Source organism: Sinocyclocheilus anshuiensis, unplaced genomic scaffold, assembly GCF_001515605.1.
Source record: "Sinocyclocheilus anshuiensis isolate Anshui unplaced genomic scaffold, SAMN03320099.WGS_v1.1 scaffold421, whole genome shotgun sequence".
Lineage (NCBI taxonomy): Eukaryota > Metazoa > Chordata > Actinopteri > Cypriniformes > Cyprinidae > Sinocyclocheilus > Sinocyclocheilus anshuiensis.
In genome coordinates this window covers 327401-353346 of record NW_015540859.1, presented here as the reverse complement: position 1 = coordinate 353346, position 25946 = coordinate 327401, and the positions used below count along the sequence as shown (strand labels likewise).

General features: G+C 38.9%; 1 protein-coding gene across 1 annotated transcript in view; it reads right to left on the bottom strand.

Moving 5' to 3' along the window:
* Window positions 1-25946, bottom strand: part of LOC107687934 (ral GTPase-activating protein subunit alpha-2-like) — a 202091-nt gene that overhangs the window by 7470 nt on the left and 168675 nt on the right. Inside the window, exon 40 of the mRNA XM_016485423.1 lies at window positions 683-807. Coding sequence (XP_016340909.1) covers window positions 683-807 — 125 coding nt within the window. The remainder of the gene's footprint in view (window positions 1-682; window positions 808-25946) is intronic.

Genomic DNA, 25946 nt, shown 5'->3' with positions numbered 1-25946 from the left:
AAAAAAAAAAAAGCTATATATATATATATATATATATATATATATATACTGCTTGAAATAAAATAAACATTAACTGAAACTAAATAAAATATAAGAAAAACCTCAAATTCATTTTATTTCAGCTAGTTGGCAAGGGAAAATTTCGCATTATGGTTTAGTTGACATACTAAAATAACAAAAATGAAATAAACTAAAACTAAAAAACTAAACTTAACTATACAGACATTTTACAAAAAACCTAATAAAAATGACAATATACTATATAACACTGATCAGACTGTTATCCAGGGTTCCCACACTGGTTTGCCAATGAATTTCCAGTCATGTAATTATTAGATATCCACTCTCAGCTGACAGGGCATCTGAAAAGTAACTGTACCAGACAATCTACCCATTTTAGAGATTTCCAAATTTCATAAACAGCGGAACAATGATGCATGGGACAGTGAAATGAAAACAAAATAGTTGCACTTTATTTGAGCATATGTGCACTTGCAGTGTACTTAAGAATGCACCATATGTAAAGTAACGTGGTTTAATGTTAGATTTAGGGTTAGATTCACTTACTGCCTAATTGTAGTAATTACTACACAGTATGTACATGCAGAACAGGATGGTAAAATAAATTGCTAGCAACAACAGGAAATAGGAAAGGAAAATAAAAACAGAAACAGTGTCTCACCTGCACCTCCCGTTGGCCAGTAGCTGGGGGAAGGCGAGAAGACCTGGGCAGCAAAGTCCTCAAAGGTCATGTTCTCCTTGTGGTTCTGAATGATGGCCTCCAGATAGAGAGCCCTCTCCTCATAACTGAGAGCCCGTCAAGGAACATCACATTTACATAACAGCAAATCAACACAGCGTTTGAAATTACCCAGCAACAACGAATGGACGATGGGACCATAAAGATAATCAAGGAAATCGAACAACAGCACAGAGAAAGACTGGGAAGAAAAAAAATCATCAAAAAAAAAAAAATATTTTTTTTAATGCTGTCAGACTCAAAAAAAAAAAAAAAAAAAGTTACTCTGTAGTTATTCAGACAAGTTGTGTGAGGAACACACTAAAGAATAACACACTAAAATTCATGCATTCATTTTCAAAAATGGTGAATCAAGAAGCCAGAACCAAACACGCCTGTACAAGCCTATTAAGATGTTCAGAACTGCTTGCAAATTAAAGAGAAGTGAGTTGAAAAGTGACATGTGACATTTTATACATTTATTTTTTATACATTTTGTTTACATTTTATTTTTCAGAGGTCAAAATGTATGCATTTGTATGCATCAGAATGCATTTGAAACATAATTTCTTTACTTTGATCAATTTGATTCATTCTTGCTGAATAAAAGTTCATTATTAAAATAAACCGTAATGAGCTTAAAAGTGTGTATTATAATTAGGGCTGGGTATCGTTAAAAAATGTTCGATATCGATACCGATACCTTGACTTCGATACCGGTTCCTGAACGATACTTTTTTCGATACCAATTTTATGAAATCAATTTTAACAAGATTACATTATCTTAAAAAAAAAAAACGGTTACACTTTACTTGAAGGGGTGTGCATAAGACTGACATGACACCTACATAATCATGACATGACATGTCATGAATATGAAGGTTTTTTATGCATGTTTATGACAACTGTCATGACAAAGTGTCATTCGCTCAGTTATGTAATTTTTAATGCAAAGATGACATTGTTTGAGATGTCTTTGTTATGGGCTATGGTTAGGGGTAAGGGTAGGGGTAAAGAGAGCAGACTGCTCCGTGCGCTTTCGAATCGCTCTCGCGGATGTCAAACACTGATCGATCTGCGCCGCACCTCTTCTAGTCGAACACACCGGCTAGTGCTGCAGGCTTAAGGCCAAAGTATACTTCGGCCGTCCGCGGCCACATTACGTCATTTTCGTCATCAGGAGGTCTCGCGGACAGCCGCGCACCCCGTCCGCGTGCAGGCAATTTTTTGAGACCGCGCGGACGGTCCGTGTACAACAGCGTATGCGCGAGGTGAAAGTTGAGACAGAGCGCAAGTCAAACTGCGCCTGTGTTGAGCTCATCCGTCTGCACTCATCCGCGGTTGAGTTTACTTTGAAAGCTGTGCGGACACGGCTGAGCGCGAGACGGAACGGAACGCGGAAAATGAAGTATACCCGGGCCTTTATTGGCTCACTGACGCTGATGAGAGAGATTAACCCCTTAGGTATCGAAATTTGGTACCGAACGACGAGACGTTTTTCGATACTCGATGGTATCGAGGCAATTCGGTCGGTGCCTAAAAAGTATCGAACTCGATACCCAGCCCTAATTATAACGTAGAAGGCTTGGCGACAGCATATGCTTTGACTTCATGGAAAGCAGCAGTGTGAACATACTACTAAACCTCCTTTTGTGTTCCACGGAAGAAAGTCACACAAGGTTTGGAATGACATGAGGGTGTAAATGATGACAGAATATTAATCTTTTTTTCCCCATGTACAGGAAGCTAAAATAATAAGGGGAAATGAATTAAAAAGGAGATGTAGCACAAGGCTTTCAGAGAAAGGACCCAAAAACAAACAACAAAAAAGTTTATTACGGTTCGCTTTAATTAAAGCTTTGCTTTAGGGTCCGGCACATTCCAGTTGGCATTTCAGGGCAAATGGCAAATTCATGTAATAGTGTGGGCACTTGTACTATGGCAGATGAAACAAATCAGATCTTCCTGAAGCCATTACACACATGGTGAGCGTAACCTGTTCAGTTACAGCTACAGTCCGTTAACCGTCCAAACAAACGCACGAGCAGGTGTTTCTGCCTTGATGTTCACATACACACCAACGCAAGCCTGGCAATCACTCAAAAACTGATACAGGCATACAATCTGTGTGTACTGCTGTATTTATATGTATATATAGCGTGCATGTGTGTGCGCTCTAATGAATAGGTTGTGGAGTGGAGGCAGGGGCGTTCCAGGGCCACATGCCTGCCTGCTGAAATTCTGGAGGGCCCCACTGATGCCATTCCCATCTCATTAGGGAGGCTGCTTATTCCGCCAGGCGCTAGGCTGTTGCCAAGGCCTTTGCACTCCATCATGACCACGCTGGCTGTGTGTGTGTGTGAGTGTATGTGTGTGTGTGTGCCACGTGCCGGCGCAGCAGGGGCTGAGGCAACCGTGACAAATTGTTGAAAAGGTCCGTCTGAACCCAGCACTGACAGGCACCTGAGCCTGAGGGCTGCACACAAGGAGAGAGCAATCTGCTTCACTTCTGCATGCTTTTCTGCTAAAAACACACAGCGGGGAGGGAGGGGGCACATGTATCTGGAAGAAAAACTTTATGCACATTAGTCTGAAAATAAAACCGGCCATCGCTGAAATCAAAACGACCAGCACGGCACGCAACGTTCTCAATGTGTACATGCAAGTCTGAGTGCACTTGCTCTGAGAATCATCTAAAAATGGCAGGTCTTGCTGCTATAGAAACATGGACAACATTACAGTAAAGAGACAGGAATGAAAACTAAAAATGGAAGCGTTAAAAAAGGAATAATATGAATTGGCGTCACAGCGACGTAAAGAGCGTTAAGTAATGGGAGCAAAAGAAAAGTGTATGTGCGTGAACTAGAGGACAGAGGGAGAGAGAGGAATGAGAATAAGGGATAATAAGCCTGATCCCACTAGGTCAACAGAGCCATATGGCGTTCCATTATCAGAGATGCAGATGACTTAAGCGTGGCTCAGCTATTGAGATTCCTAAAACAAATATTGACCTCAGCCGGAGTCACCGCTGCCATCGGCCAACTTGCACTCCCACTTCCTGAGGATGAAAAAAAAAACCTAACCTCTCATCTATTGAACAAATTTATGCAGCACATTACGTATCGTACATTCATCTGCGCCTAAACGATGTTTGCGGCTTCTGGCACACCTCTGATTTTCGTGATGCCGCGTAGACTCGGCAGCTGTTTGCATAAATGTATGCCGGTGTTTAGATGTGGGATTTGTTCTTTATTGAACATTATAGTATGAGAAAGGCATAGACAGCTATGCATCAGGAGTCAAAACAATCAAGCTGCTTTTGCTGGCATGATTTGTCTGCCATCTCCTCTCCGTCTCGGGTTTCTCTAATTGTTGTGGCACAGGTTGTTCCGCTGAATGCGTGAGTTGGGCTAGATGACGGTGGTGTGGATTAATTCAATAAAGCAGAGGACAGTGACGCAGTGAGCGCTCGTCTCTGTCGGAAGCAGGGAGAACGAAACATACAGGAAAAGACAGATGTCGCTCGGATGACACCGTTCCAGAACAGAAAAACAAACACGGGGCAATTCTGTATTTTACGCAGGCGAGCGGGAGCCTTCACAATTTGTCGATGAGAAGAAAGTTATCTGAAGTTTAGGGATTTCCCAACGTGATTGTAATCTAAGTCACCCTTACAGCACCTGCGATGGAAAACACTCTAGTCCCATGCTAACGAAGCATAGTGGGAATTTCCGAAAGCATTAATCGCAAGAACATGACTCCCAAAGCTCTGTGCACCCAGAACATCTACACAGAATGTTCTAGAAAGCGCTGGAGAGAGGGATGTGGTGTCAAAAGGGCAAATTTAACATCCCCCTGCCATGTAAAATAATGTGATGACCTCATTCGAGCACAGGTCAGATTGTGCGTAGATGGGAGAAAGGGGAAAAAAGTGTGTAAACAAAAAGTACAATAGCGCTGTTACACCAGAGAGGGAAAAACAGATGAAGCAAATCCACTTTGGAGGAAAAGAAAAATGTCCTCTAAGCATTTTGCTGAGGGGTTTTAACAGATAATGCCCTTTTTCCACTCTTTTGGAGGCCACTTTGCCACCTCACGGTGCACCAGGTGACAAAGGCGAGGCATTCAAGGCTGTCGAGAGCAGAAGCCCAGGGGGAGCATACAGACACACTGAGTATTCAAGAACAGTCCAAAACAATCTATTCAACTGGGTCGTCAACCAGAACACTCTGAAGCAGAATACTGTATCAACAAAAGATTGTTTCAATTGGTAGGGAAACATTTGGATTCGAGTACGAATCTGAATCGAGAATAGGGGTGTGAGGATGTGGATCGTCTACAATGATATCGTAATTGTTGTTTTTATGATGTTGAAGCAGACATTGAGTATATTGCACACTTTGCCAAACATGCAACATTCCTCGAGAACGCATGCTGTTATTGTGATGTAGCCTAGCTTAAAGGGTTAGTTCACCCAAAAATGAAAAATTCTGTCATTGAATTCTGAAAATTACTCACCCTCGTGTCGTTCTAAATCCGTAAGACCTCCATTCATCTTCGGAACACAAATTAAGATATTTTCGATGAATTCTGAGAGCTCTCTGACCCTCCCATAGACAGCAATGTAATTACCATGATCAAGGTCCAGAAACATACAGCAGACGCAGCTGACACAGAATAGCATACGCTGTTTATGTTCAGTGGATACTCTCCAAAATGGCACTACAGTGACGCGGAGGAGACGAATTGTTGAATAAAATCGTTATTTTTGTTTTCTTTGCGTACAAAAAGTATTCTCGTAGCTTCGTAAAATTACGGTTGAACCCTTGATGTCACATGATTATTTTACAGATCTCCTTGCTACGTTTCTGGACCTTGATCATGGTAATTACATTGCTGTCTATGGGAGGGTCAGAGAGCTCTCAGAATTCATCAAAAATATCTTAATTTGTGTTCCGAAGATGAACAGAGGTCTTACGGGTTTGGAACAACATGAAGGTGAGTAATTAATGACATAATTTTTGGGTGAACTATCCCTTTAATACAGTTAGAATGACCTCAAAATCCAATATATGGGGGCAATTCATAAAAGCCCTGTATGAGTTTTTGCTTCATAGGGTTAAGCAATATTACAAGCAAGGGTGTGGTTTTCTTCCCAAATATCAGTGAGATTAAAAATGTGATGGATTATATTCAACAGTACAATAAACAAGAGGTATTGTGAGTTATATTGTTGACTCAATATTCTGTTTTATTCAATATTCTTTTTTTTTTTTTTGGGCCAACAAAAATAGTCAAAAACAAAGCCACAGCAGAATCGTTGTGTGTCTCTGAGCAAAACACAGTGGTTTTTCACTACTGAATGAATCTGCGTTTTTTTTTTTTAACTAATTGGTTGAGGCAATAATTCAATGCTTCATTTATAAAGACAGTAGTCACTTCCTTTGCTCTTGAAGCCAAATCAATATGTGTGAAGTTGTTTTTACATTTTCTTATCTCAATATTCATTTGTTTAAAGCATTGATATTAGTTGATTACATCTAATAATTTGTCATAGGAAATAGGATGCATACATCTAATTAGGTTAGAAAACAATGGCATTGTAAAGATCAATTGAAGGAAAAAAATGACTACTAACCACTGCACAGAAAATGAAGAATATGAAAATCTTCAGGAGTCAGCTATCCACTGGCCTAAACCAGCACAAAAACACACTCAGCTAAATAGTCTAAATAATATCCAAAAAAATCCTAAAAAAAGAGATAATTCACACTTCTACACACATAAGTGATTATTTTAATGGTGCTAAAACAGATATGCTTATATCACCCAAATCAGTCATCATGAAATGATAATTTTTTCTGACGTGTGCATGAGGGTGATAGAGCGAGATGAAGAGTATGTGTGCTGTTGTCCAGATGGTAAGGGGTGGCCAGTGGGGAATTGAGAGGTCAAGCACTTTGGCAGATCAAAGCCAAGGTCAGGTGGCAGTAGTGGCCATGTTCAAGTTGCACAGGGACTCCGAGGGCCTCAGATGGCTTCTTATTAGCAGTCAGCTCAGGGGCCAGACCCCTGGGACCACCTTCTGAACCCATCCCACCCTGAAACCCCTCCCCTCTGTCCACACACAACAAAAGATCTCACCCCGCAGGACACCTCAGCCTGGATATAACACCGCTGACTCAGGGTCTCAATGCCAGTTTGACAATACACAGAAATCTGTCATTAACATGTTCATGGAGATAGGGAAGTAGCAAATGATGCAGGGTAGAAGCAAAGTAGCTGTGGTTAAGATTACATCATGAAATATGACAAAACTGTCCTGTTAATGGACTTTAGTCAGAGTAGACACCATATGTAGTGTGACATGAATGAAAACAAGGCTGCGAGGGATAGACATGCATGTGGATATCAGCAAAATCTTAAGAAATAAGTTAAGAAATTTCTTAAAATAAATTCTAAGTAGTTCAAAATTTTCTTAAGAATTTGTTTGTATGTTATTATTTTTTTTGTTTGAAATAAAATCATCAAACATGAAATCATTTTAAAAATTAAGATTAAAATTGGAGGTTCTCCTAACTTTAAAAGGTTATTCATCATTATAAATTTTGTTTTTAGAACTATCTTAAGAACAAACATACAAATATTCTGATTATTTTTATTTATTTATTTATTTATTTATTTTTAAATATAAAATATTCGTAACTTTATTTTTAAGTTAGAAAATAGCAGTTACGAATTTTACACTTAATATAAATCTGGCCCCAACAACAATTTTTTTTTTGTTGCGTTTTTTATTTAGTGTAATTTGTTTAGACATATTTTCAGTGTTTTGTTGGCGATCGATAACAAGAAAATGGTGTCTCCCCTGACCAAGGTCTGTAAACATTTATTCAGAAAGCTTAAACGCAGTCATTTTTTAAATTAAAACCAACATAGCACTTTGATAAAATGGAACCGGTTTGTGACAGAGCACAGATGGACATGCTATCTCAGAGGCCTGAGGAAGAGAAAGAGGTGTAATGCTAGAGCCGTTGAAGTTGGGTTTAGTGTTTTATTAGCATCGCAGGGGTCGATTAGCAAACAGAGGCTTGAGACCTTGCACTGCTGTGTCTGGTTAAGCTGAAGAAAAGCGAGGTCTGATCAGAGATGGAGGCCGTAATTGAAACATAAGGAGCCTCTGGAGTTTTAGCCTGAGGACAGGCCACTGTGCTGAGCTTCTGCGTTTAACTGCAGAGCCTGAAGCAGCTGCGACAGTCACAATGTTCCCCTCACTAATGCCAGCTACACTATTTCTTTCACGCACCATTCTTGCTTGCTGTTAAAGGAATAGTTCACCCAAAAATAAAAATTCTGTCATTAATTACTCACCCTCACGTCGTTCCAAACCCGTACGTTGTCATGTCATTCCAAACCTATTACGGTTGAACCACTGATGTCACATGGACTATTTTAACGATGTCCTTTCTGCTTTCAGTTTTGCTTTGTCATCATGGAATAAATTACATTTTTAAATATTCAAATATATTCAACAGAAAACAGTTATTTGTAATCATTTCACAATATTACTGTTTTACTGTATTTTTGATTAAATAAATGTAGCCTTAGTGAGCAGAATAGACTACTTTCAAAAGCACAAAAAGCCTAAACTATTGAGCCGTAGTGTACAAGCAACTCCTGTCATGCATGTCAAGTTGAAAGTCAAAACCTGGTAACTTTCACATAATACACACAAGGCTACCAGTGATGCAACCATCTATAAAATACTGCTTATTCACCCACCATTAGTAAGATGACTTAGAAAACTTAAAACAATAAGTAAACTTAAAACTATTTTTGTATAGAAGAATTAACTAAATATAAACGTAGGAATGCCCACAAACTTTCACTGTCACTACACTTCTGTAATCATCTTTTTTTAAACTGAGAGTCAATATCACTTTAAATTTAGAACATTTAGTTTTATGGATTTTTATTAGTTTTATTAAGGAATAAAGAAATGACTAAAACATAACACAGGAAAAGAAAAAAGGTACTCTGTACAACAAACAGTGTAATATTTTACTAAAAAAGGGACTGTTCACTGTTCATCAAAGGTCTTCCTCGTTACACTGCTATTAGAATGTTATTTTAATTAACCTCTATTACAAATAAACATGATGGACAGGAACTTTTAAGGACAGGCATTTAGAGTTTAAAGAGCAAATGCAAATTTCTGTCATTTCACCGCTGTCACTATCAAGACACGGCAAAGGTTAACAATACGTTTCTGCTCGGCCCTCTCTTATTTGGCCTCTGAATGGGCTCTTGTGAGAGGATGGAGAAGTTGAAGAACTGGAGAGTGACCATGCATGCTCAACCTCCACTCCAGCCAAGCACCAGCCATTAACCTCGACCAATCACATTGACCTTGCCGTCTAGCCGGGGAAGAGGATAATTGGCTGGTTTAGAAGAAAAAAATGCCCCGCTGCTTTTGGGATATTGTCCGAGCGAGCGAACTGCTGACATTCTCCGTCGGTGAATGGAATGTTCTGCATACAGATGCCTCTCTGCATTCCTGCTGCACTTTTGCTCTAATTAGGCACTGACACCATCAGTCAGATCAAACAGACTCATTTCCACGGTCACAGCTACACTCCTGATTACATAGTATCACCACCACCGACTGAGAGGGGCTTGATCTGGTGTTTTCAGCAGAATTTCAGCAGAAAAAAGAACCAGCTGGTAGTTAGACTGATTTCTGTGTGTGAAGCTCTCTGTGGTTGGTTTTTGAGGAAGCAGAGTTTTTAAGGTGAATGTTGAGGTGTGCTGACACTTTGAGTTCTGTGGGGTTTACATACTATCCTCCTCAGTGATCGACAGACCCTATCATTCACTTTCAGTTTTGCCCACTATTCTTCTTTGCTGCTGAAGTATTGCCATACTTCATGTTCACAGTCATAATCGTGAAGACGCTCCTGCTAAACGGGATTCACGATTTTTTGGAAGTCTGACAAGTCAACCATTTCATTGAGTGCTTGTACTAAACTGCTGAAAACACCGCTTATAATACTTTGACACAATCTAGACAAGGAAAAGATAATAACAGCATTTGTTTTCCTGTAGCCTGCAAAAATGATCAACCCCTGTAATAATGGGTGTTGTTCACATTATTTTGTCCAAACCCATAGCATATGTGTACAGTCACAATATTTCATAGTATACTCCATTTGATAGTGCGTGTGAACACAGTCGCTTGACACATGCACACTAGCAATGCTAATCTTTGTACTGTGTCTGTACTATTTCTCTTTATAAGCAATAAAAATGTTGTGTGTATCTCTTAACCTCCTCACACAAGCACTTGCCAACATTGGCGTCATTCGTTGTTGCTGTCTCTAGTAGTTTGACGCTGTTCTGTCTCATCCATTTATATATCCATTTATAGGCTAGGCCAGCTTTCCCACCTAACTAATTAGTGCAAAAAATTGAAGCGCATGTGCAACCTGAGCATACAGTGTAAGAAAAATCTGGACGTGTTATTCTGATGACCAAATTTATTTATACATATACCTTGTGTTTGCAGGGACCCTTTTCATAAGACTGTGATGACATGTTTCAATGGTCATCAGCATCATAAATCCTCCAAAGTTTTTAAAATATTTTTATAAAAAAAAAAAAATATATATATATGTACATTTATAACACTATACTTTGTATTATATTACCTGTGCATCAACTTAAAAAAATCTAGTTATGCTAATGTGAGGGTGTTTCTAACAGTGTTTATGGGAGTCACGGGAAATTTGACATTGTTCTCTCTTCTGACTACCGTTATCAGGCCCCGTACACACGGAGACGCGTTTAGCTGTATACACATACATTTTGTATCGTATAGGCTTTACTTCCACACGGATCTGGCGTTTTGGGACAGTGAATCTGTATATTTTCTGAAACGATGACGTCATCAGCCCACGTCTCGCCCCTAGTCAGACACCGCTACGTCACGTAACAGCAACAAAAATATGAACAAACACTGAACGATTGTCTTTTTATTAACTAACATTAACACAGATTAATAAATGTATTGTTCCATGTTTGTTTGTATATCGCGTGCAAGGTTTATGCGCATAGTCCAAGACTACTTCTCCGTTTTTAGCGCATCTCTGTGGCAGAATTACAGCGCCACATACTGGTCTGGCATGTATACTACATCGTTTTGTGGTTTCGTGTGGACGCAGATATTTCTTGAGACGAGGGGAAAAAAAAGATCGGATAGGGAAAGCTCTGGCTTTGTGTGGACGTAGCCTCAGTCTCTCTCTATTTTTTCCTTGTTTTAGGAATGTCAGGAAAAACTAGCAAATGGGAATGCAAACAAATATATTTGTGGTAGTCTACCATTGACTGCTATAGAAGTTTACCCAACTATGACAAAAAAATATATGTACTTTTTTAAAGTAGTGCTGTCAAACGATTAATCGCGATTAATCTCATCCAAAATAAAAGTTTTTGTTCACATAATATATGTGTGTGTACTGTGTATATTTATTATGTATATATAAATACACACACAAACAGTATATATTTTGAAAATATTTACATGTATATATTTATATTCATAATTTATATTATATATACCTATTTTTAATATGTATTTATATATGTGTATTTATATATACATAATAAATATAAACAGTACACTCATTTATGTTATGTAAACAAATACTTTTATTTTGGATGTGATTAATCGCGATTAATCGCTTGACAGCACTAGTTTTAAGTCACCTTTTCACTATCTCTGACATTCGTTTCATTTTACCCCCTAGTGGCAGTTGCATATAACTTTCAAACTGGTTGTGAACTAGTTACCCTCTGTTTATTCACTATGGTGAAATTAATGAATAATGATGAATGATAATGATGAATATATCTACACAAAAAAAAACATGGTAGGATAATAGTAATAATAATAATAGTAATAATAATAATAATAATAAAAATCTGAAATATGATAAAAAATATGAGGAAAAAAATTGTTTATAGAATAACGTTGTAGTGCAAAAAATGTGCACTTCATAGTTTTGATTAGACTACATCACGTCCTATCAGACGGTTACATATGGCCTAGCCGCAAAAGTTCAAATGTTTCACCGCAATCGAAGATCGGATACGAAATACGAAAAAATCCACATACACATACATGCAGCTCCCGCACTACTCTACACTGTAAATGCATGACTTGCATGACATGCAGCATTTACCGAAGTCTACTTAGCCCTAAATGAACTCAAAACAGACACTAAATGCTCCGCCAATGAAAGAAGCCAAGTATCGCTTCTGTAACTAATGAACCATTTATGAGGGCTTTTAAAGGATGGAGGAAAGTGTGTCGAAAAGCACATCTGGGAAGAGCTAGCAGCGAGAGATGTACCGATAAAGAGAGAGAGAGTTCTTTCCTCACAAATGGACTCGAAGCCAGTTACTGTCAGCTCCGGTGCCCATGGGATAGCAGGTGTTGATTGGTGGCTTCCTGTGGCACCGCTGTAAGGGTACCTGTTGTCACGGTACTGGACGGAGGCGCAAAGCACGTCTCGGTGGAAAAGCCCAGAGGAGGTGTGAGGTGATTATGGGATGGATGGGGGAGGGAAAGAGAGGGAGAACTCCGGAGGGACGAGTGAAACAATGCTGCTGATGTGCTTGTCATTAGCTCAAGGCCCTGGCGTCTCATTAGTCAGCTTGTTCTCAGAAAGAGATGATGATTACTGATCAAGAGCGCAAGAGCGAGCTAGAGAGAGAGAGATGACAAACTACAACAAACAAGGGTGGGGAAGCATCAGAAAGTGTCCCTCGTCTTTCAGTCAGTAATGTCAACTTCTGAAGGATATATGTGTGTGTGCGTGCATCTTCCACTTTAAAGAGAGGCTAATTAAGCCCAGAGCCCAGAGCTGAGGGGACAGGAAAGGGAGCTAAGACAGGTTAATTGAACCTCCATGGGGACGTTCACACCCTCCACATCTCACCTCTCCAGCATCCATCTCAGGACGAGACGCGGCGACGCAGAATTACGAGCGTGACATCACTGCCCATGCAGATTCCCACATAGAGCTGCCAGGCCGGCCGAGTCTGAGCACAGATTTACCACGGCTCTAAATCAAACGTCTGCGGTTTCTCTGTGCTACCTGAGCATGACACACAAAGGCTCCTCTGCCTACGGCGCTCAAAGTATCGATCTGATCTAGGGGTCAAGGGAAAGGGCTTGTCGGCATACAGGGAGAATGCAGAGAGGTTAACGGGTCACAGCGTACTGAAAGATCTGCCGGGGTGATACAGGTGGCACTCATATTATAGATCTCAGGGGAGCTGTTGAGTGAGGTGAGATGTATGTGACTCAGCGGTTTTCCAGTCCGACCTAAACACTCTAAAAGCTTTAATGCAGCATTTCTGAGATAGGAATGCTTAAAGTGCCCCTATTATGGGTTATGAAAGGTTCATATTTTGGTTTTGGGAGTCCCAAACAACATGTTAACATGCATGCAAGGTCAAAAAACGCTTTCATTGTCTTATAATATGCATTTATTTTTTTACCTTATTTGCTCAACGACTCCCAAACGATTCGCTCAACGATGAATTTTTCCAAATCCCTCCTTTGCGTGACGCTAATCTGCGGTGATTGGTCCAATTGGTTGATTTCATTTTCATTTCATCATGCCTGTAATGCCTGATAAAGCACAGTGCTGCTTTGTGTACAGCCGTTACCGGGGAAATAGCTATTTTTACCGCTCCAAAAGCGGCACCTAGTGGCAAAGAATTAATTAGCATTTTCAAATCAGAGGGTAAAAATGAATTTACCCTCATAGTGCAGAGCACAGTGTCTTCTCGACATGATGCTATCCACAGGAATCCACTATGGTGTTTGAGGGAGGGGGCGTTCAAGTTTTCCCAGGTCTGCGCGAGCTACAAGTGGGCGGGCATTATGCTAATGATTCATGTTGACGTCAACATGAAACGGCTTGGGATTTGTTTTAAAAACGACTCATTTAAATGATTCAGAGTCGACTCTTTCTTTTGAGAGACAATAACTTTATACACGGTGCACTTTCAGATTTAAAACTTTGCAGGATGTTTTCATTAACTTAGAGCTGTGTTACACACTGCATGAAAGGTAATTTTCAAAAATCCATAATAGGGGCACTTTAAGAAACTTCTGACGCTGTGGAAAGAGCCAGGAAGTGGGAACAAAGCAAACTGGATTTTGGATGCGTCTCTATAAATTTGGTCACTGGTCAATAAATGGCAATGTCAGTAAAACGTAGAGCATAAAAGTCACTTTTGCAAACCTTCTTGCGACAAACCACGGGCAATGAAATCCTTCAAATCGATTAAACAATTTTTTTTCTCTGTGTTGCAAGATTTAGTAATAATTTTCCTGATAAATGATTTAACAAATTCAGATTGTCGGATGTCCAATCAGATGGAGCTTTTTTACTCTTTGAGTCACAGACTGGTAAAGGCTTTAATGTGACATGCAATGAGGGAAATAATCAAGCAAACAGACCGCTACTATAAAAGGCAATTGGCAACAGCAGCGCTTTTAAAAGAAGATATAATAAGATGGAGCCATCAAGGCAGACGCATCTCAAGTCAGAGGTGGGCAGTGCAGGTTCTTTGAAGAGCTCTTCTGTATCACACACAGGGCTCTTTGTGATAAAAAGCTCCAGTATTTATAAAGCCCTCCTCACCGAGACAATGAGATTAATTCACACACGAATATGCATTGGGTGCTGCATAATCAGCTAAACATGCTGTTCTGAATGGACGTGGATTGGAAGAGAGAATCTGTGATCCTCTTGTAAGGTATCAGACAAATGCATGACAAATTAATAAAGGTGTTGAACAATGCTGCAAAATCTGACAAGGACCAACAATCTACTGCTAGTTCCAGTGATAAAAATGTTATACCAGTCTTTCTACAGTATCAGTGATATCAGCTTTAAATCATGCCTTTACCACACTCTGTTAAAGGGGTCATATGATGTTGCTAAAAAGAACATTATTTTGGGTATTTGGTGTAATGCAATGTGTTTATGCGGTTTAAGTTTCAAAAAACACATTCTTTTCCACATACTGTACATTATTGTTTCTCTTCTATGCCCCGCCTTTCTGAAACGCGTCGATTTTTACAAAGCTCATCGTTCTGAAAAGCGAGGTGTGCTCTGATTGGCCAGCTATCCAGTGCGTTGTGATTGGCCGAATACCTCAAGCGTGTGACAGAAATGTTACGCCCCTACCATACTGTGATACCGTGTCCTGGCGTGACGAGACAAAACCAATAAAACTCATTATAAACAAGGCATTCGTTGCATCCAGTGGGGACATAATTATGGATTATAATGACTTATACTGTCTTTTTACGCGTTGCGTTGCATCGCGCCGTGTAAACATAACGCCATGTCTGCATTTGTGATCGGAGAAATGGCAAACAACAAGTGCTACTCTACACTGCCCAAAAAACTCGCGTTTGAATCGTCAGTGGCAAATCCTTTAAATATGAAAATGTACTTACAGGCTGTGAGTCAGAACTGCCGGCATTGTAGTCTACTCTCCCAGGATCAGGAAACAGTCCTCCATAAAATGCGCTGCACACATCTGAATATTTGGGTTGAACTGTTCTGGAACAGTGTTGTAAATACAACTTAACCACTGATTTCTAGTCGTGTCCTCTTTTAGAAGGCTAAACAAAGTATTTTCGCTTTCGCAACAAAACACTCAGAGTCTTCACAACATGGCGGCGGCGGTGGCAGCAACAATAAAGTTACGCCTTCTTTCTTTGCGTGAACATTTGGGTGGCGTTATGCAAATCTTCCCACATCGTGACGTAGACATGTGAGGGCGTGTTTGAATGAGACGTTTTAGGAGGGCGTGGACGAGTCTTACATTTTATAAAGAATATCTCTTTTGGTTTGAGATTTTAGTCTTTGCAACTTTAGGGATCTTATCTATTCATGAACAGCTTGTAACACTCCAAAGAGAAAGGAAAACTTGAAATCGTATCATATGACCCCTTTAATTAGCAACATGCTACCAATACAGTTTGACCAATGACAGTCAAAGATTAATTACATAGTTAAGCGTTTCAATGGCCACAAATGAAGACCATGACACTGCGACGTGTGTGTGATAGAGATGGGTCATGCGGATTAGCCCAGCGTCCAGTAACGTTTTGCTCTGTTTTTGACCATCCAGACACGAGTAGTATTAGGTTAAACCTAGTCTTGATCAGGGTCCGGTAACATGAAACCAGCCTACAGTAACTACACATAACTCTCTCACGAATCATTAGTAATTCAGGAAATCCACAACTAGTCCATAAAAATGTGTAGTTTGAAAAAATGTAGTTCTGCACATTCCTGATGTGTGAATGTCCAATATGTGGAGTTGACCAGCTTTCTGTTCTTTTTGTAAGATAAAACAACAATATAAATAGTTTATCTTTAATAGTTTTAACTTCTGAATGCTTGAGTATTTGATATTGGTTCTGAATATTTGAAAGACACCGTTTACATAATTTTTCATTGTTCAGTTTGTTTCGTTGGTTCTATTTGTTTGTAATTTGTTTATAAAATATAGTTTGCTGTAATAAAAAAATTGTGATGTACTGATGAATGCTTGAAAGCTACATGGAATTGTTTATTTTTTATTTATTTGTTTAATTTTAAAAACTTGAAATAAGCATGCTAGTTTTATTCATTTTATTTCAGTTGTAGTTGTAATTATTTTAATGCATTAATTAAACTAAATGAAAACGATAAATATTGCTTTGGCAACTAGCTGAAATAAAGCAAAGCTTTATTTCAGTGAAACCTTAACAGTGAAAGCTTAACGTTTTAAGTTTTTTATTTTTTTTGTATTTATTTGTGTCTCAGCTAGTTTATTTCAAGTAGAAAAGCTTATGGTTTTAGTTAACAATAATACACCTGGAATTAGTATCACTATGAAATTTTGATCACAACAACTTGAACAATTAGAAATGAATGAGAATGCATCTAAGTGGGGATGGGGGGAAATGGTTAATAGACTTCTGGTTTAGCAACTCTTTCTCCCATTTTCTCTTTTCACTTTTTTTTGGTAATATCTGCCTGCAGGCGCTCCGTGCAGTCAAGCGCACTATTACGAGACAACAATTAAGCAGGATGTGGAAGCCGGCACCTGGTCCAAGGCATTCAGTGGCTTTCAGCAGCAGCTGACTGTACAGTGTCCTCCACACCAGGTGGTCCTCCTACAATGACATTAGCTAGTGACTCTAGGGTTAATAAAGGGCCCGCATTGACCCAGTGTGCTTGCACAAATCCCATTCACTTAGCCACAGACACTGGCTCTTTAAACAATGTGCTCTCCCAACACCCACATAAAGAGAGCTCAAACACACAATTTGGGAATGTTACTTGTCATCAGAAAGCATGCAGGCTGTCTTTAAAATGTAAATACATCTTATGGATGTACTGCTGGAGCAGCTGTATGTTGCACTTCATTCCTACAACAAACTGGGCTCCTTTCCTGCACAATTACAGTGTTGTGGCAATGCAAACCTATCTATATTTGAATACACTGATCCTTAGATTGTTTTATGTTTGTTTACATAATCATAAAATAAATTAATCAAGCAGCATGTCATCTAAATCGGCAGACTTTAGCTTCTGTGTACACTTTCATTATATTTGTGCTTTATCAAAATGAAAGAATACAACACAATATGTTTCAGGGATTAAAAATCATGATCCAACTATGTTACTGTGATGCAACATTTGTGACATATTTAGAGCAATCTACCAGTCAAAAGTTTGGAATAATTAAGATTTTTAAATGTTTGTTTTGCTCACTAAGGCTGCATTTATTTGATGAGTTTGCGATCAGTAAGTTTTTTTATGTTTATGTTTTTGAAAGAAGTCTCTATTTATTTGATCAACAATACAGTAAAAACAGCAATATTGTGTAATATTATAAGAATTTAAAATAACTGTTTTGTGTTTGAAATTATTTTAACATGTAATTTATTCCTGTGATCAAAGCTAAATTTTCAGCATCATTACTCCAGTCTTCAGAAATCATTCTAATACACTGATTTACATGTTTTTCTTATTATTAAGGTTGAAAACATTGCAGACTGAAGACTGGAGTGAAGGAGCTGAAAACTCAGCTTTGCACCATAGGAATAAAAGTAATTTAAAATAAATTAAAATAGAAAAAATGAAAATAACATTTCAAAATATTAATGTTTTACTGTATTTTGATCAAATAAATCCAGCCTTGGTGAGCATTAAAACACACACACACACACGCACACACACACACGCACGCACGCACGCACACACACACACACACACACACACACACACACACACACACACGCACAATGTCTATGCATTTAGCTGACAATACCGGATGAAAAATTCACTTAAAAGAGAGAATAAAAACATTAAAACACCAAACAGATGAAGAAATTGTGATATTAATTGCAGGAGAAAAATATTTTTGTCATCATACTTCTGGGGAGATCAAGACAAAACCTATGGGCTGGTGTGGAGGGGGAGCTATAGACACTTTCCGGTCATCCTCATCCTCACTTCACAGCTTTGTGCACCAACCGTGAATAAGACTCATATACATGACAACAGCTATAGATCTGTAGTGGCTCTGCCACAGTAATTAAAAGGATGTATGAAGCGTTTGAAACCAAGACGTGCAAATCACAATGAATTTTTGCTTCCATTTCAGCAACATGCTGGATTGTCTGGCAACCAAAAGAAGCAGCAAAAATAAAACCAATCACAGACACGTAATGAAGTTCCAAACAGGCGCTCAAAAGTGAAAAGGTCTCTGGTTGAGGCACTACCTTATAATGAGCATTTCCTAAACAAGAAAATTAATAGGAATCACAGGAAACATTATTACAGGCATCCAGCGTAAGGTCCTGATGGAGGAACATTAGCAGAGCTTAGCCCTTCACCAAGCAAACTGCACTCTTCTACTTCACAATGTAAAGAACCTCCATTTCCACATCAAAGCCAGACTGTAAAAAAGCAGGATGCACACTTTTATGTCACTCTGTGGTTTTTGCTGTTGTTTTGTTTATTCGCCCATCCTCTTCGCAGAGACTCCGTTTTGTGTGAACATGCAAATGGAGAAACACAAGGACATCCTTTAGCTCAGAACAATCGCGGGCAGCGCGTGGAGGAGCCGTCTCTGCCTTTGAACTGTTTAAAGTGGTATTATTGGCCAACTTATAAATAATCAACTAATTCCTCTTTAAAGATATCTGCCAGTGGGGCACTGGAGACTGAGGCTACATTTACATGACAACGATGTAGTCAAAAATGGAAACGTTTTTCCCTTGCGTTTTAAAAAAGTTTCACTTATACATGACAAAGTTTTCAAAATGATTCGCGTTTACACATATCCACGAAAACGGCCAAAAATGCTGTATTACGTATGCCAGGCCAGTAGTTGGCGCTGTCACCTTGTTAGTAAACAGTACCTGTTGCTGTGTGTATATGATGCGTCTCCGCTGTTGGTTGTATTATTGGTGAAGTAAATCCACACTTTGCTGAAGAAGCGTTAGCAATCTCTTGAGCAGCAACAACAGTATGTACTCCGCCATTGTTGTGTATGTTTGTGCGTGCTTGCCTTTAAAATCGACACGTACTGCGCATGTCTACATACCTAACGCATACTACGCACGCACATAACATCACCGTTTTCAAAGATTCCTGTTTTGGGTGTTTACACAGAAACGACAACTGTGGCGTTTAAAAATAACTTGCACTTTGAAACCCATTTTCAAAAACATCAGTTTTCAGTCCCCAAAACGCCGTTGTCGTGTAAACGAACAGTCAAAACACATAAAAAGTTTCCTGTTTTTGGCTGAAAACATCGTGTAAACGGCCCCTGAGAGCGCTGTAGTCTTTAAAGCAGCAGCCCTCTGTGGCCCGGATGCACAGTCAAACAACCGCACCAAGCTCTGCATACTCAGAAAAACTACTTTTTATTATAAAATTTGAAAGTTAGGCAACCATTTGAAGCTTGCAAAACTTGCAAAAAAGTTTTACTTATGTATGTTTCAGGTTGCCCCCTCAGTGTATCTCACCGTGTTGGAATGACGTGACCCGCGCTGTTTCACTAAATGTCAGAGAGAATCCTCACACTCATTGGCTGCCGCCTCTCTAGATATGCTAATAGCATAGTGAAAATTATATAATAGAACACACTTATTATTAAAAAGAAGTTCATGCTGCTCCATGCTGATAGATGGCAGTGCAGCATCTACTGTAACAACTTTGCGGCATCGGTACACAAGGAACAGCAATGCTAATGCTAGCTAAACAACTACTGAGTGCACTTTCAAGGCCCAGACCTAAATGGCACCCTAAATCCCCGCTGTATTCCAAGCTTCCAAGTTGCGGAGCTCGCCTCAGTGTGGGCTCTGCAGAAGTGTGCATCGAGGGCGCATAGCTGCCGCAAAGGGGGCGCTCACGAGCACCCTTCTGAAAGCTAAAATGATGAATGGCACACCCTACGGCCTCGTGGACTTAACGGACATGTGCACGCAATGGCCATTGTAAGTCCTCAAGACTTAAGTGCACATGAAGCGTGCTATTTGCGACAGGGCCTAACAGACACTTTATTTGTGGTGCTCTCTGCTTTTCTGCTACGTTTCTATGGACAGTGTATTACCGTAACCCTGTAAAGCCTGACATATGAAATAACAGTCAAAAATCGATATATAATATAGAATTTAATGAAATGGAACAGTTAATAGAAACTTTATATAAAGTGTAAAAAATTTGTTTTTGGTCGAGTATCATATTTGATCTATCAATATTTTTGGCTCATTTAGTATGACATAGTAAGAATGTGGAGTTCATACTCAAAAAGGAAAAAACAACTGCAATTTGGTGCTGATATTTATATGGCCAAAAAGTAAGATGAAATTCTGATAGCTTGTATGTTAAAGGTGCAATAGGTGATTGTCTTCAGAAACATTGTTTGTTATGCTGGTTTAAAGTCTCTTCACATCCCAATAGCAATCATTAAGTTAAGTGGTCTAAATGTATTTATCTGTATTTATATATTGTGTGGAAGGCGTAGGACCAAGAAATGTTTGTCCGATCAAAATGCTTGTTCTCACTCTATATCTCCAATAATGTATCTTATTTTTATGATCAAAACAATACAATGATGATTGAGCGATGAACAAATAAACGTTCCTCAAAATCCCGATGATCATATTTGAGACTTTTCATCTGGATAATCAAGTAAAACAAATCTGCTTCAGTCCAGTAAGTGTTCATTTTGAAATATTACTAAAAATATTGTTGATCTTGCGTTTACTTTATAAAAATCTGTAAAGACTTCACAGCAAAAAGATTAAAATTTGTACAATTACACAGCATGCAGTAGATTGTGTACAAGTTTTGATCATGTCGATCATTTAGAGGCCTTAGCAATTTGTGTATTAAATATGATAAAGTTGGCTTTATAGGGTTAAATACTTTTGCTGTGGTCATACTCAATACCCAAGAATATTCCTCATGAGAAGTCATTTCTCATTTACGAAAAAAAGGCCTTTATACACCTATACTTTATTTGTTGTAGTGTGCTATTATTGTAAAATTAGCGTCAAAGCTGATTTACAAATACAACACAACAAAGAAAAAACGTCTCACGGGACGTACAATATAGTCGGCGGCTTATATGGTGGCTGACATTTGAGTGACATTTAGGGAAGAATTGGATATGTGTGGCATTAGAGAGGATAAGCAGTCTTCACCGGCAGTCTTCATTCAGGCCCGGAGAGCCAGAAATGAGTGCGTGAGCTCTGGGAGATTGAATGGCAATCAGAGCACTGCTGATATTCACCGACTGAAGACTCTTTCTCACCATTGGAGGATTTCAGTATCACAAGAGCCCTAGAGGCAGTATTCTTATCAGCAGCGGCCTCAGACAAAGAATCCCCCCGAATGAGAGATGAGCTTTAACGAGGGCCGCCGCTGAACAACCGTGACGATTAGTGAGAGGAGAATCAGGCATGCGTGAAGACGCAAACACAAAGATACGAAAGCCCTCTCCCGCAAACAAACGCGTATACATCCTGGCACGCACGAGCCTCGAGACGCCAGAGATCTTTTGAGAAAGACCATCGTGCGAAGAATACCTCCGCTGCCGCAGGCAATCTCATTCTAATGAGCCGGAGACAAAACACAAACAAAACAAAAGCAACAGTGCTCTGGAAACACGCGCTCTCGTACATTCAAATACTCCCACACTTAAGTGCCCAAGCTTGCCAGAATTGCTCATTATCACTCCCTTTACAAGACTATGGACAAAGCGCTAGAGACAAAACCCACACACGGCTCATCAATGCGAACGCGTTCATTGTGCGCACGGGCGACAAACAAAAAGCGAAGCGACATCCATTTGGATAACCTGAGAGGGCTAACAGCTTTCTCCCAGAGTTGGCAGCCTGAGGAGGTAGGAGAAGAAAGTTCATTAATTAAACAGGGCCTGGGCAGACAGATGGAACCGCTAGCTGGATGCTAATTACTCTGAGAAGACGAGCAGGTTTAACACTCGTCCTCCCCTCCTCCGCCATCAATCAGAGTTAGCACAGCTCCGAAACGTCCATCCTGCTCGGCGGACCAACAGCAGGATGAGCGAGAGACGGTGATAAAAAGAAACAGAGGCAGGAACTATGATCAGCTACAGCGCTTCATGTCCGTTAAGAGATTTTTCCTTGGGTATGGACGGGAGGGTCACGTGTCAAACTTACCAGAGCAAAATTTCTAGTAACCGAATACAGGTTACAGTCAACTAATATCTACAGTGGCTCTGTGTGTTTTTGGCTCAAGAATGTAAGCTCTTAAAGTGTAACATTTAGATTATATTTCAAATCAAGTTGCATTTAAGCATGGTAGGAATGTGTTTACACTACCATTCAAAAGTTTGTGAAACAGCAAGTGTTTTAATGTTTTTGAAAGAAGTCTCTATTTATTTGATCAAAAATACAGTAAAAACAGCAAATATTGTGAATTTTTTTTACAATTTAAAATATCAGTTTTCTCTTTGAAAAGATTTAAAAATATTTTATTCCTGTCATCAAAGCTGAATTTTCAGCATCATTACTCCAGTCTTCATTGTCACATGCTCCTTCAGAAATCATTTTAATATTGAATTAATTAATATGCATTTAATTTAATTAATTAATATGCATTAATATGCTGATTTGTTTCTCGAGAAACACGTATTATTATTAATGTTGAAAAACCTTGATACTTTTTTTTCACAATTCTTTAATAATTATAAAGTAAAAAAAACTATTTAATTAATATGGAAATCATTTGTAACTGTGTATTGTCACTTTTGATAAATTTCATGAACCCTTGATGAATAAAAGTATTAATTTCTTTAAAAAAATAATACAACTTTTTATGACTTTTTTAAAATTATTAATAATAGTAAAAATATATTAATTTATTCATTTATTTTAACTATAAGAGTGGTAAAACCATCAATGTCCAGTGTATTGTGTGGACATTGTAAGTGAGTTTGGGACAAACAGGTAAATATATAAATATTCCATCTAAACAATCAGAACAGGTAATCAGCAATAACAGACCATTTCACTGTGTACATGAAAACACGATGTGTTTGTAGAGCATTTGATGTTAAAATCAAATCAACAGCCTTGCTTGGAGGCAATAGTTTCCCCATTGTTTCACATTTAATACAGTTGTCTCCCATCTGCACAAAATAAACAACACCACCACAGCAGAAAACACTATGGCAGAGAGCAAAAACACAAGCTGGCAGGTGCCAACAGGAGCTGCTCTCACGCTTACAGGCGCTTTAGTAACGTCACTCCTGAGGGAGCATTAATAAAGGAGCAAGCTCTGCGTAACTCTACCTCACACACACACACACGCTGGGGGATCCCACCCTGATCTGGCAATGGGCTCCTCCATTCACAATAGTGGCAGAACATAGACAGATGTCAAGCATGAATGCCTAATGGAGTGCTAGAGATTTTTTTTTTTTTGTGTAGGAGGAGACGGAGGTTCAAGTTTAAATGTAGATTGTCAAATTCAATCACATTGGCGCAGACGTTCTGTGATGCAAAAAATGTCTGAGCAACAAACACCCGGTAGCTGCTACAACTTAAGCTAATTTTTAAATGATATACTGTCCTTGCTAAAGCAACCATTGCTGTCCCTATAGCGCATACTTAGGAGACTATTTTGATGTAAACTATACTGTTTTTTTTTTTTTTTAATTTTTTATCTTGATTGGAACCTCTCCATTCCACAAAAGGTTGTGGAAAAAGTTTTTTTTAGATTTTTAAAATGTTCAAAACAAAAGAAAAAGAAAAAAATAAATGTTCTTTGGCGAACTAAAATCTTTCTTCATTCTTAAAAATAAAGTTTCTTAATTGGCATCTATGTTTCCATGAAGAACATTTAACAACCATGGAATGTTTGTATTGGAACATTTCACTGAAAGGTTCTTTGGGGAACCAAAACTGGTTATTCTATTGCTTTGCTACGAAAGCCCCTTATTTGGAACCTTTATTTTTAAGAGTCCAGAACACCCCGCCAACCACTCAGAATTAGTTTTGCATGAGCAAGAACCACAAAATTGTCTTTAGAAATGGTAAAATTAAGAAAGAAATTCTTTCCCATACCCTCGTATACCTCGTATACCCTCGTATATCTCGTATACCCCATACCACAATTTTAATGCTTGTAGAGGACAAGCATTAAAATTGTGCTTAGAGAGGAGCAAAACAGAAGGAAAACGGGAATATCATCAAGTGCGTATTTCATTTCAGGTTGATAAAGTATGAAGAAGTTTGACCCAGTAGCATGCTGTACTCATATCGAATTAGACACGACTCGATGACCCGGGAGTCTTCCTGCTCCCTGCAGAAATTTGATTAAAAAAGCTATTGAGGATTCCGAGCATGATGATGATGTGCAGAAAAGAAAGCCCAGGCAGAGCCAAGGCTGGATAAACATGAAGCACACGAGATTCATGCACACACCTATTACATCTGCCACCTGTTTTTGTCCTATTTTGTTGTGCTGTCACGGAGTTGTTTACTGACCTGTGTTTAAGTCCTGGCTTTACCATAAGAGAAAATCCCCCACGGGCATCTGTGTGTGTGTGTGTGTCACTACTCTTTGTTCCAGGCATCACGAGCAGCAGGAGGGGTAGAGAGAGAGAGAGAGAGAGAGAGAGAGAGAGAGAGAGAGAGAGAGGAGTAATGCTATGAGTCATTCAGTGTTAGAGAGAGAGAGGGTGGGTGGCTGGATGGGAGAATACTTGAGTATTTCATATAAAGAGGCAGCAGTGAGACGCCATATGCCATATGGGCAAAACTGACTTTCCACTCATGGCTGGGCTTGACAGGCCTGTGGACGGGAGCCCCCCTTGAATGTGTGTGTGTGTGTGTGTGTGTTAGAGAGGATATGTTCAGAATAAAATACTAACTCACTGAATGCTGTGCAGTATATACTGCCAACTATTTGTGAAAAAAATATCAAGTGAAACGGTAGGTATTTTTTCACGCAGTAATATGCTACAGTGTTGTCACACTCTCAACTATTGTCCCAAGTTACACTACTTTGGTCAGTTTGAATTTGTTCATTCACTATATGCAAAGTGTCTCATTAAGCAAATAAATTAATTGAGACAACTACAGATTACTTGTTCAGCAAATTTTCAATTTGTAACACAATAAACTGATCTGACATTTTGGTAGCCATATACACACACACTATAGCTTTACAGGATACTTAATATGTGACCCTGGACCACAAAACCAGTCATAAGGGTCAATTTTCTGAAATTTAGATTTATACATAATCTGAACGCTGAATAAATAAGCTTTCCATTGATGTATGGTTTGTTAGGATAGGACAATATTTGGCTGAGATACAACTATTTGGAAATCTGGAATCTGAGGGTGCATAAAAATCAAAATATTGAGAAAATCGCCTTTAAAGTTGTCCAAATGAAGTTCTTAGCAATGCATATTACTAATAAAAAAATAGGTTTTGATATATTTATGGTAGGAAATTTACAAAATATCTTCATGGAACATGATCTTTACGTAATATCCTAATGATTTTTGGCATAAAAGAAAAATCGATAATTTTGACCCGTACAATGTTTTTTG